Source organism: Pundamilia nyererei, unplaced genomic scaffold (genome assembly GCF_000239375.1).
Source record: "Pundamilia nyererei isolate P.nyererei 1_Seehausen unplaced genomic scaffold, PunNye1.0 scaffold00013, whole genome shotgun sequence".
NCBI classification, from domain to species: Eukaryota; Metazoa; Chordata; class Actinopteri; order Cichliformes; family Cichlidae; genus Pundamilia; species Pundamilia nyererei.
In genome coordinates this window covers 2,413,395-2,424,573 of record NW_005187414.1, presented here as the reverse complement: position 1 = coordinate 2,424,573, position 11,179 = coordinate 2,413,395, and the positions used below count along the sequence as shown (strand labels likewise).

The 11,179-nt window shown below is 44.2% G+C and overlaps 1 protein-coding gene across 11 annotated transcripts in view; it reads left to right on the top strand.

Moving 5' to 3' along the window:
• Positions 1 to 11,179, top strand: part of nrxn3b (neurexin 3b) — a 318,108-nt gene that overhangs the window by 227,986 nt on the left and 78,943 nt on the right. For all 11 annotated transcript variants that reach the window (XR_001290266.1, XR_001290265.1, XR_311495.1 and 8 more), the window contains one exon: positions 10,672 to 10,853. Coding sequence is in view for 8 of the 11 variants with exons in the window: in XM_013908704.1 (XP_013764158.1) it covers positions 10,672 to 10,853 (182 nt within the window). In the remaining 3 variants the exon portion in view is untranslated. The remainder of the gene's footprint in view (positions 1 to 10,671; positions 10,854 to 11,179) is intronic.

Below are 11,179 nucleotides of genomic sequence, written 5' to 3'. Positions count from 1 at the left end.
TTAGTGATGTTAGGTTAACTGGTGATTCACCACCAGACAAACTGGTGACCTGTCCAGGGTGTACCCTGCCGCTTACCCCATGGTACCTTGGATAGGCTTCAGTCCCCAACCACAAGCCTACATTGAATAAGTGGAAGAAAATGGATTGAAACTTGAAATGACACTTAAAAACTTCCAAATAGGCTTACTTATTTACTTAATGATGCCACATTGGTTTGAATGTTTGTCCATGCCCACGAACAGTCTGAGAGCCAACTTCATAATGGTATTTCTCCAGTTACTCTAGAGTAACTGTCAGAGTCAACCAACAAACATTGGACTTAGAGACAGAGTTAGAAGTTTTTTGTAGCCTTGGGAGCAGCAGAGATGTCTGCAAAGGGCTTCGGTTGGCCGTTGAACCAAGTGGTTGCACTCATCAGGGAGCCTTAAAGAGACAAGAACAGGAATGGTCATAGTGGGCTAATATAATGCCTGATGCAAATACAGCTTATTCCCTTGGAGCCCTAGTGGCAAGAAAAACAGGGCTAGAAATGAGCATATGTCACCATTAAGAGTAGCTACCCTACCATCAAACAAATGCTGAAACGGCTTGCTTGGTGTAGCAAATGTGGCAGCCAGTTGGACAGATAGTCAATCCCTCCTGACTTATTACATTCTGTCCACAACTAGTCTGAGGCAAGCAAACAGAACTAGCAAAATCCATTTGCTGCTGTGGTTTGTTGACATCATGTGAAAAATAACTCTGCAAAACTGTCTGAGTCACTGGAAGGGTCTGCTCTTTATTCAGCCAACATGTCTCAGCAGAGGGCCTTTATCATCTATACAGTGGGGATAAACAGCCCTATCTGTTCACCAGAAGAAGATGGACCACAAAGAAGCTTAATAACAGAACCGTCTAATGCAATGTTCATCTGTATAAATTAAGATTATGGCTTGGATAAAATGGTAGCATTTAATGACACAGTTTGTCTTGTAAACAAGCTTCTAGGTGTTTAAGTGTCACTAACCAAAATGCGCTGTATCCTAGAGTTCTAATAAAACATTTGGGACACTTCCTTCCATTTCCACTGAGCTTGTGCAAATCCATTTATTTATTTTCTTAAATAATACTTTCAAAGGCATCAATAATTGTGAGGCCATTAGTTTGTGCACGAGGCGCAAAATAGGTTATACCACTCATCCTGATAATTAACTGCAAAGGTCTCCTTCGTTTTATTAAATAACTATAAAGGAAATCTGGAGTTAGGAGGCAAGCTTTGGAGACCATGAGTCCTTAAAGCGCGTCTCTCTATTCCACCCTCCTCTTTCCCAAATGAATCATATCAGTGCCATTTCAAAATAAGTTCATCACGAAATATCAGATCACCGCATATTTTGACTGGGTATTTTATGAAAACTATCTTTTCTTTTAATGAGTTCCTGTTTGTCTCTTGTTATCCTGCCTTTTAATTAACTTGGTTTTCATCTTAGCCCTGATTGAATGACTGAAGCCAATGCACAGTGTGAATCCATTCTAACGGCCAGTGGTGGTTAGGGGGCACCTTAGCTGGTTTCCAAAAGGACTCTAGGTGCAGAGAAGTATATGAGAAGAAAATTACTACACTTCTTGCCTAGTTTAATACCTCATGCCACTAGCTGGGACCACAGCCTCACTCACATTTGACAGCATTTTAATGGATAATGGCAGGTGGAGTAAGCATGAATTGGAGCTGTGGTTCGGAGAAGGACTCTGAGGACTGGTGGCAGCTCCTGAGCCCGTGCATACTCCCATGTACTAATGAGAGGTGGATGAATTAATGAATTGGGAAAAAAAAGGAGGAGGTGGAGGACATATATAGACAGAAACAGGAGGGAAGTGTATGAGGTATGGTCCCACTCCTGAAATTCAGATGAGTTTTCTCAGATTAGTGCTGCTCCAGTTTGTTTCTGGTCTCAATTCCTGGTTTTCAACACGTGACACGATGACGATGATGATGTTTTACGCCACAGCAGCTACACAGGTCTGTCATATACAGTGTAATTATCCAAATTAGCTTTTCTTTTTCCACTAAAGGGCAGCACACAAAAGTGTAAAGTCTCAACTTTAGCCACTCCTTAGACCAAAAGTTTGCAAAAAGTTCAGAAACGAGTAAATGTGTCCAACTGGGGTTTGAGTCATAAAGGCCTTAGGATAAGATCAGTGGATACAGTTGCAGTGTTGTATTTATGTATCAGGGCCTTTCAGTTATTGCAGAGAAAAGGGGAGAGAGAGAGACAGACACAGGCTTTTGCAGAGTGAGGGCGAGTGGAGCTACGGGCTCTCTCGTGAAGCCTTGGCTAAGACAGACAGGCTGCACTGCCCTCTGGGGAAGATTCAATTATAAATGATGCTTCCACTCGGAGCCATCTTGGATTCCCTTATTCTTCAGGAGGTCTTCTTCACCTAATCCTCGCCAGGGTTCGGTGTGGCCTGTCTCTGAAGTGATATGCCTCACACACATTGCGTGTCATGCATTATGAATGATGGGAAGGAGACGCTCATATCCTAATTTTCTGAGAGCGGCGGGAGCGTCAACACCGGATCCGACAGAACGTTAATATTCACCATGCAAAAGCACGGCATTCAGGTTGTACAAAGCTTTGGAGAGAGATGTCACGACTATTTATTAGTGATATTTTTGTGACTTTGAGCTCCTACAAGCTGACTTGGCTCCACCTTTGCCGTCCATCTGACGGTGTCAGCCTGTCTCCAGCATCCTTCCGCATCTTTCCTAGCTCGTACCTCCTCTCCTTTCATCTTTCCACAACGTCGCTCTCCCCTCTCTAAAAAAAAAAAACCCACTGGTGGCAGTGAGCAGCATTAAAGTCAGCAGACAGGTCTTCTTTGTAGCCTAGAGAGCTGTGTAGATCTCAGCTGCAACCCCACCTCCTCCCTTTCTCCCTGCTCCCCCAGCCTCTGAAATCCTCTTCAGACCCCCTTCCCGCTTCCCCTTCCTTTTACAACCAGAGAGAATAGGAGCTGACATCTCCAGAGAACCGAGAAAAAAAATCATTTAAAGCCCTTCCTCTCTGTCCGCTTGCTGCTACAACAGAGAGGAGTGTCAGTAATGCAGCAGGAGGAGAGGCAAGAGGGGGTGGGGGGGTAGGAGGGTGAGACTGGCTGGTTTCGCGGTAATGAGAGGGGAGTTGTTATGGCTCAGCTTCTGCTGTTCAAGACTGTGTGTATGTGTGTGTATTTTCACTTCTGTGTACTCACATTTGCACCTTTGCAGTGTTGCATGCATCTGAAGTGAGGCTACATGACTGCTTTGTTAATGGGTGTGAGCGAGTCGATCTTCCCGTCCTTCTATAGCGATCTGAGGATGCTTTGACATGCCTGTGAGTAAGGAGCCAGCGTTACAAAGCCTTTTCCTGTTGCTCAGAGAGAGTGGGGGTGGAGGGGCTCGGATCATCTCGGGTTCCCATCGACACCGCTTGACTCTCTCTCTCTCCATCTGTGTTTTTCCTCCCTTCTCCGTGTCTTGCCTCCTTCCCTCCCTCCTGCAGCAAAAAGTGACTCTTTCCCCACTCGCTCCCCGTTCACCATCTCCACATCTCGTCGCTTCTGCCACAACCACACGATACAGATGGCAAATCAAGCTGTTCGTCATGGAAATATGTCAAGTATGTCCAATCAAGGGTGACAAGAAGGGGAAACTTTTTGATTGAGTCCTTTTACTTCCTGTTGTGTTGTTGGAAGTACTCGTTCGGGGTTTATTGTTGTAGTTATGTTAGTAAAAGGAACAAAGTCAGGAAAGTAGCAAAGGGTTGGTGATTCATTAGGATCTGGTCAGATTTGCAGACTAACACTGGGTAACATGTTCATGTTACAGCTGAGTTATATGTTATTATAGTAAGTACCTGTATATACAGGTATGGGTTTCTGTTATTATACTGTGTCCCATGAGTGTGGGAAAGTGTTTCTCATAAATTAGCAACAGAGTGAACAGTGGGTTATACAAGAAACAGTTGGTCCTAAACTTCTAAATTGAAATTGAGTTTGAGTTATTTATCTGCAAAACCAATATATCTGAAATAATAAGTATCCGATAAAATGGTACTGATATCATATCATTCATATCATATGTTCATTTCTAAGCCTGTGAAGTGGCAGATCTATAAACATTTGAAAGAGATGGAAGAAACACCCTTCAGCTGTGTTATCAGTGTTGACTGTTGCATGGTGTGTCCACCAGAGGGCACTCTGCAGCATCCCCTTTGGCATCATGACTTTTGGATGTTACCATAACGACGACAAACTGAGTTTAACTGAGTTATCTGCCACTCGTTGTGACAGTAAAGCAAGATGCGTTTCAAACTGCATTCATTTAATATCTTAGTGAGGTCGTATAAATTGCTGCACATAACAGAAGTTACAGAAATTTTATGTTTCGTTAGTCTGAAAAAATCAACTGTCAGATTTACTGCACCTGGTATCTGTTCTAAAAGTCCTGTGTCAGTCAGGCTCTACTTGACAACAAATTAGAAAACTGATAAATATTCTTCAAGCAAATCCTTCACTGGTCGCACTTCCGGTGTGAAGATGTGATGCCTGGAAAAAAAGGTGAAAAAGAGGCAGCTTTTCTTTTTTTATTTAACACACTAAATAACTTCTAAGTTGACACACAAATCAGCAAAAGAAGAGAAAATGAAAAACATTTTGGCCACACTTCCACAGACACTACACAGAGCACAATATGTTCCTGTTTACCCTCCTGATGTTGCAGCTTCTTCTCCCACAGCTGCGCTCCATCAGAGCTGGCACCAACAGCCACCTCCAACATAACTGGCACTAGCGCTAAATCCCACCGCAGCACAAAGGCCTCAGTTTCCCTTGGCGTTTTTTGGGCAAGTGTAGTACTATAACTGTAGTTTTTGACTGTGGAGCTGCTGCCCAGCGGCTCAGACTTTATCATCTTGGCTGCTGGTGCAACTTCGCAGCCCAAGCAGAAGCTGCCTAAACCTTGGACTCACTGCGCTGCATTTGTCAGTTTAGCCTGGCTCATAAAGTTAGAATATGACTCTGACAAAATGTTATACAATGCAGAGCAAGCTGTACAATGCTCTGTACGTACTGTGTACACTGGGAAATAACTCTGTAGGCCATTATCGCCGTTTGTACTGGTGCTTCATATTTTTTCAGCCAGCATTTTTGACATTTATGTACGTTTCTTTAAGAATACACACAAAAGCCGTCCTCCCTGTCCATAGCAGAGCCCAGAACACGCAGCACACATAAAGTTTAATTAGTCTGAATTATTAGAGTTTTAAAGAGCGATATTGCTATAAGCAAAATATGGTGGAAACCTTACATCTTTTGTTTGTCACAATCCCAACGCTTTGTGGGTTTTTACAGCTTGCTGTTTGCACATGCATCATAATACAGCTCTGGCTGCGCGGGTAAAACCACTTTGTGCTATATATGCTCAGTCCATTCTGTGTCTAGTTTTAGCTTTTCCCTGCTTCCATTACCCCTGGTTTTTGGCGCGTGAATCCATATAGTGCGGTAATGCTACAGCTTATTATAACGGGGAAACAGACAGTGTAAATCATTCGAGGCTGCCTGTTTCCTTTACGTAGCCGTTCTTCACGACACACCGCCCTTCATCCATCATGTTCTGCATTTTTTTTGTTCGGCATTGCTCTTGAGAGATGGGACACATGGCCACCGTGTGTGATGACAGCAGAGACACACACCGGCCGCCACAGAAGTCCTTTAAAGCACAACAACACACACACACACACATAGGTATCGCTGTAAAGCATTTTAGCTATTTCCTCTAAGCTTACTTCTGGCAGCTGATTGAGGAGCGGCGGGGAGAAGGAGAACGTTCAATCATTAGTCCTCCTCTCACTCTATCCCAGAGGGGAGAGGCAACAGTTGGAATATGAATTATGAAATGATAAGAGGTTGTAAAATGGAGATAAATCCCAGTGATTACACAGCTCAGTATCTCACAATTTGATTCCTCTGCCAATGATTCTTTATTGTCACTGTGTGAAGGACAGCAAGCCTAATAATTCCCTATGTATGAAGCACAGCAGGGGAAAGTATTGTAATGATAGAGTTCTTTTGAACATGATTGAGGAGGCAATTACATTTTGCATCTCACTTCCAGGATGTTTTTTTTTTTTTTTTGAGCTCCGCTTTCTTTTCTTCGTTCTGCGATGGCAGAAAATTCGACCACATCAAACCGTGTTTGTCTTCTTTCTCCATCCCCTGGGGTGCCAGTGCTGCAGAAAGCCCAAGAGATAACAAGGGGAAAAACATAAAAGCACATAAACAAGACACACACACACACAGCAAGGAGAAAGGAGAGAAAATGTGTGCACTTGCAGATGTGCGCATGTGTGTGTGTGTGTGTGCATGCTTTAAGACTCACACTGGTCTATGCAAATGACTCTGAGCTTGCATGTGTGCACGCTTGCACAAAGAGTTGGAGTTTAGAGCATTTACCCGCTGCAGTTGTGTGTGCCTTGTGGGTAGCTGGTAGTGCCACCTTCTTCTTAGTGGTGTCTAACACACATGCATGCAGCACACACACACACACACTCCCAGTACTCCATCCAACTTAATCTGAGAGAGAAAAAAGCTCGACTAGCACCTCGCCCTGGCTTTTACTGTAGGTCTGCTGCCTCTAAATAGAGGGTTTTATCACAGCATGGTGTGAAGTCTGAATACAACCAATATAACCGACATGCATCACGGCAGCTGCTCCGCTCCTTTTGCTCCTTTCCAGATATCATTGCTGGCTGCTGAAGTTCATATGTGCATGTAGAAGACAGACAGAGTGGAGCCAGAGCAAAATTCTCTTGTTGAGGTTGAAACAGGGAATTGAGAATTCCAGCGTGTTCCCCTCATTTCTCCCCACACTGCTCAGGTGCATTGAAAGCAGTGACCTGCAGTGATTTCTGGCTCTGTGTGAAAATCCTGTGTCCTCCTCCCTTTTCTCCCTTCATCCCTTTAGTTTTGTAATGTCATGTGGGGGCTGAAGGACAGAACATAGCTCTGTCCTGCAGACAGGTGTCCTGACCTTCTGTCTGCTCTTCCACGCCTCAGGGGACCTCTGTGAAATAGAGGCCAAGGCTTTGACCTAGTCTCTCATCTACAGTTTGTCTCTAAACGGAGCCATGCTGCAGATGCAATGAATCACAACTCCTAGGGAGCAGCGCATTAGTATGTGGCCTTTATTTTCACAGCTATACTCCCTCCATAGGTTTTGGGGGTGTTTTTGCTTGTTTTCTTTAAAGAGAAATCCTTTGAAAAATTCAGCATTGGTCATTTTTCTTGTTTCAGAGATCTTCTTATCTCCAAGTCAATGTAGCACCAGTGTGTTACAATTAGATTTCAGATGGCCTCCCTCCAGTACCCAGTGGCCATAGCAAGATTGCATTATTCAAAGCTGGAGATGAAAGTCCCCTCTGATAGACTAAAATAACGCTCTCTACAGTCTGTACTGTGTGTAGATTTGATTCCTTTGATGATATTTCCCCTACAGTTAGCTTTTCACCAGGCTTCGTGGCTGTGAAAGCCCATGTGTGTATTTTACACATCATTTCTGCTATTTATTGCTTATTAATCCTCCAACCTTGTAAGCACTGATGGGGGGGGGGGGAGTTGTGGCCAAAAGTGATGGCTCATCTCTTAGAGAATGCCAAGAATGAGCACAGCATCAGAAGAAATAGTCTGTGGTAATTACAAGGGAGAAAGGAAAGGGACATTGGAATAGTTGGAGCACGCTGAAGTGAGGAGGACTTTCAGACATTTCCAAGAAGCAGAGAACAAATTAGCCTGCTTATCACCTCTTTTATGCAGCCGGGTGAATTAAAATCCTAGATGCTGTCTCAAAATCTTTGTTGCATTGTTACCAAGAAAATCAAGGCGAAAATCGGTGCGCCTGACCCTCACTTTGCTGTTTTGATCGGTCTTAAAATGCTTGCTGGCTGAAGTGAATATAAGAAATCAACATTTTCATTGCACTCAGACAACTTTCCCAAAAACAGAGACCCAGAAACGAAAAAACATTGAAGATTATTGTTCCTTAACAGTTTGCAGGACAGGTAAATGTCCGAGGACGTTTTAGTAAAGATATCTGAGAGCATGAGTGGGAAAATATGCTAGAAATGTTATAACACGCCATCGCTTACCCCTCCGCCCTCTAATTAGTCTCTTTGCAAAGCTGCTGAAAATTATATTGGTGCTCAGTACATCCACACTTAAATGGAAAGTCCCAGCAGCTCTAGCTTCAGTGAAATTATTCAAATCAAAGTCTTGACCTTGGAAATGTAGCCTGGCATGTGCATTCTCTCTTTTCAGCTGCGTAACATCCACACAAATCTTTTTTTTCCCTTCATATGAGTATCAGAAATGATGCCATTCTCAGTACTCTTGCATGCATAGGCTGTTGATATGCAGTGGACTTCCTCTGCGTTTGGAAATGCAGCTGGTGCAGTCTGGGCCCCGACAGGTTGTTAGGGAAATGTGCTACATCTCGGCGATCTCGGGTTCTTTCTCTTCTCTGTACTTGTGCAGATAATCACCCACTTGTGTGACTGAAAATGTGAGAAGGCATCATGTTCCGAGTGTTTGTGCGAATGCGCACGTGTTTGCACACTTTTAGACTGCATCACGATGTGCATTTATGTCTCCGTCAGCCCGCCTGCTCTGTGTGTGTGTGCGTCAGCCCGTTGTGCGTGTGGCAGCCTGTGTGTACTTCATGCTGAACATTGTCTTCTTGAAACACTAAGCAAATCTCCTCAATGTGATAATTGGCTCCCCGGGGTGCTTGTATCTTTGCTGCTCATCATCGTCATCCCCTCCAAAAAAAAACGAGTGTGTGCTAGATGAGATAGGCGAAGTTTGCTCGTTTGCCGGGGAAACTGATCCCTAGTCTGCCCGAACTCTTTTGGCAAGAAGAAACTTTGAGGCGATGAGACAGTGCAGCCAGATCGGGTGCAACCTGGCTGCAGGCTGCTGTCTGCCGCCTCTCGTAGCATCAGGGGCTTGTTTTCTGATGCACTGCAATGGGTGAAATATGCTATTTGAGGCAGGTGATACGCTCAGTAGTTTCATCTGCAGTAAAGTCTCTGACAGAAGCTGAATGATTTTATCACTTCTGTTGAGGAAAAATAAAAATATCTGCGTTAAAACCGTCCGTTTATGATTATTAGCTATACGAAATGAGGCGGATTATTCGAGGCTCGGCGCACGGACGACCTTCGCTGGTGGTTTGCAGTGCTGGCGCCTGAGTTGTGTAAAATACAGACCTGTTTGTGTGCCTGAAGGCAAATAGAGACGCTCATCTGGTCACTAGAGTCTCTCCCTCTTTTTTAGTCCCTCTCATCCATATGTTCTTGGAGTCCCCGGGGTATTATAGACCACAGAGCAGATTGTTGGCCGCTTCATTGGGGAAACAGCGAGACAGCTGGGCACCCATCACACGGCCAAACAGATGTTCAGGTGACTTGCAGAGGAAGTGAATGGAAAAGAGAAATGGCGAGGGGCGGGAGGTGATGCGGAAGAAAGGGAAGCCGAGAGTTGATGGAGGCAGCAAAAAATGAATTAATACATTGATGCCAGAACTCCGAGACTTCATTAGGAATCCAGCGTAGCCCTCTGAGGTGGGCCACACGCTTTCCGCTCTCCTTAGGCCACAGGAACCGGTTTTCTTCCATATTGATTCACCTACTAGACTATCTGCTGCAGGTCTAATGCCTCAGATATCTCGATTATCTTTGGCTAAATGCGGACGAGACGGCTAAGCGGCTCAGGGAATCAACGCTTTAATTCAAACTCACCTCAGGGAATATTCAAAAGTTGGAACTGAATCCCACCCTGAAAACAAATAGCTTTGGTCTTTCTTGCCAGTTTCACATAATGATAAAAAAGGAAATCCACAAACAGTTTCACAGATTCTCTGGCTGAGGGCCGAGCTTGATCCAGGCAGAGGCTCTAATCTGACACAAATCTGCATATACATACATACATACATACATATATACATATATACATATATGTATATATGTATATAGATAGATAGATAGATAGATAGATAGATAGATAGATAGATAGATAGATAGATAGATAGATAGATACAATTCCCTACTGGTACTGACTCCTTTTTTTCAACACTTCATTTGTCAAATTAAACCAGACAAAAGTTCTTCGATCCCCCTCAGTCCCCCTCCTCTACTTTCTTGGGCCAACCTTTGTTCTTTGGTTGCAGGTTTCATGTATAATACATGAGGATTGGGAGACTTATCCATTTCTGGCCATACCGGCTGTAATTCCCTGGGAAGGGGCTATATTTAAGAGCTGGATAGGTCATAGATGGCGTCAGGGGAGCAGCTGACTTCTACCCGAAAGGTGGCGGTGGCTGAATAGCATTAAAATCCTAAAATAGAACTCGACACAGTTACATTGTTGCCCCGGCGAGGAAGCTGTAACGGAATTACCGTAGATTTAGCCCCTAATGGAAGAAGCGCTAATCCAGTTTTGTCAGAAACGTGTCTTGTTTGTGACAACACGCTGCTCCCTGGCGTCTAGTTAGTCTCTGTTTGTACATCACAGATTTCAGTTTTCACCTCTTTCTATCTGCCTCTATTTATCGTACGACAAATCTAATTGCTGTTGTTGTTTTTTTATTTCCACAGCTGGCACGACCTACATCTTTGGCAAAGGAGGGGGTCTGATCACATACACGTGGCCCAATAACGAGAGGCCAAGCACCCGGACGGACCGGCTAGCCGTGGGCTTCAGCACGACCATAAAAGATGGCATCCTGGTCCGCATCGACAGCGCCCCACGTCTGGGTGACTACATCATGCTCCACATTGTATGTATTATTCTTGTCCATTCAAAATTCAGTGTGTTTCAAGTGTTTAAGGCATTACAACCAAGGTGATGACCACAAACAAACCTTCGATTCATTCCTTTCCTTGTGGCAATCTTCAGGCAAAATTCATCCCACAGTGCTCCGAATGATTTATACGCACGATGTAGACCCAGTGAGGGAAAAAAAGTCTTTGCTCATCCAGAATAACCCCACTTCTCCACCACAGTCAGGCTAACTCCCAGCATCTCCATACCTATATATACCTATGCGCGCGCGCGCACACACACACACACACACACACACACACACACACACACACACACACA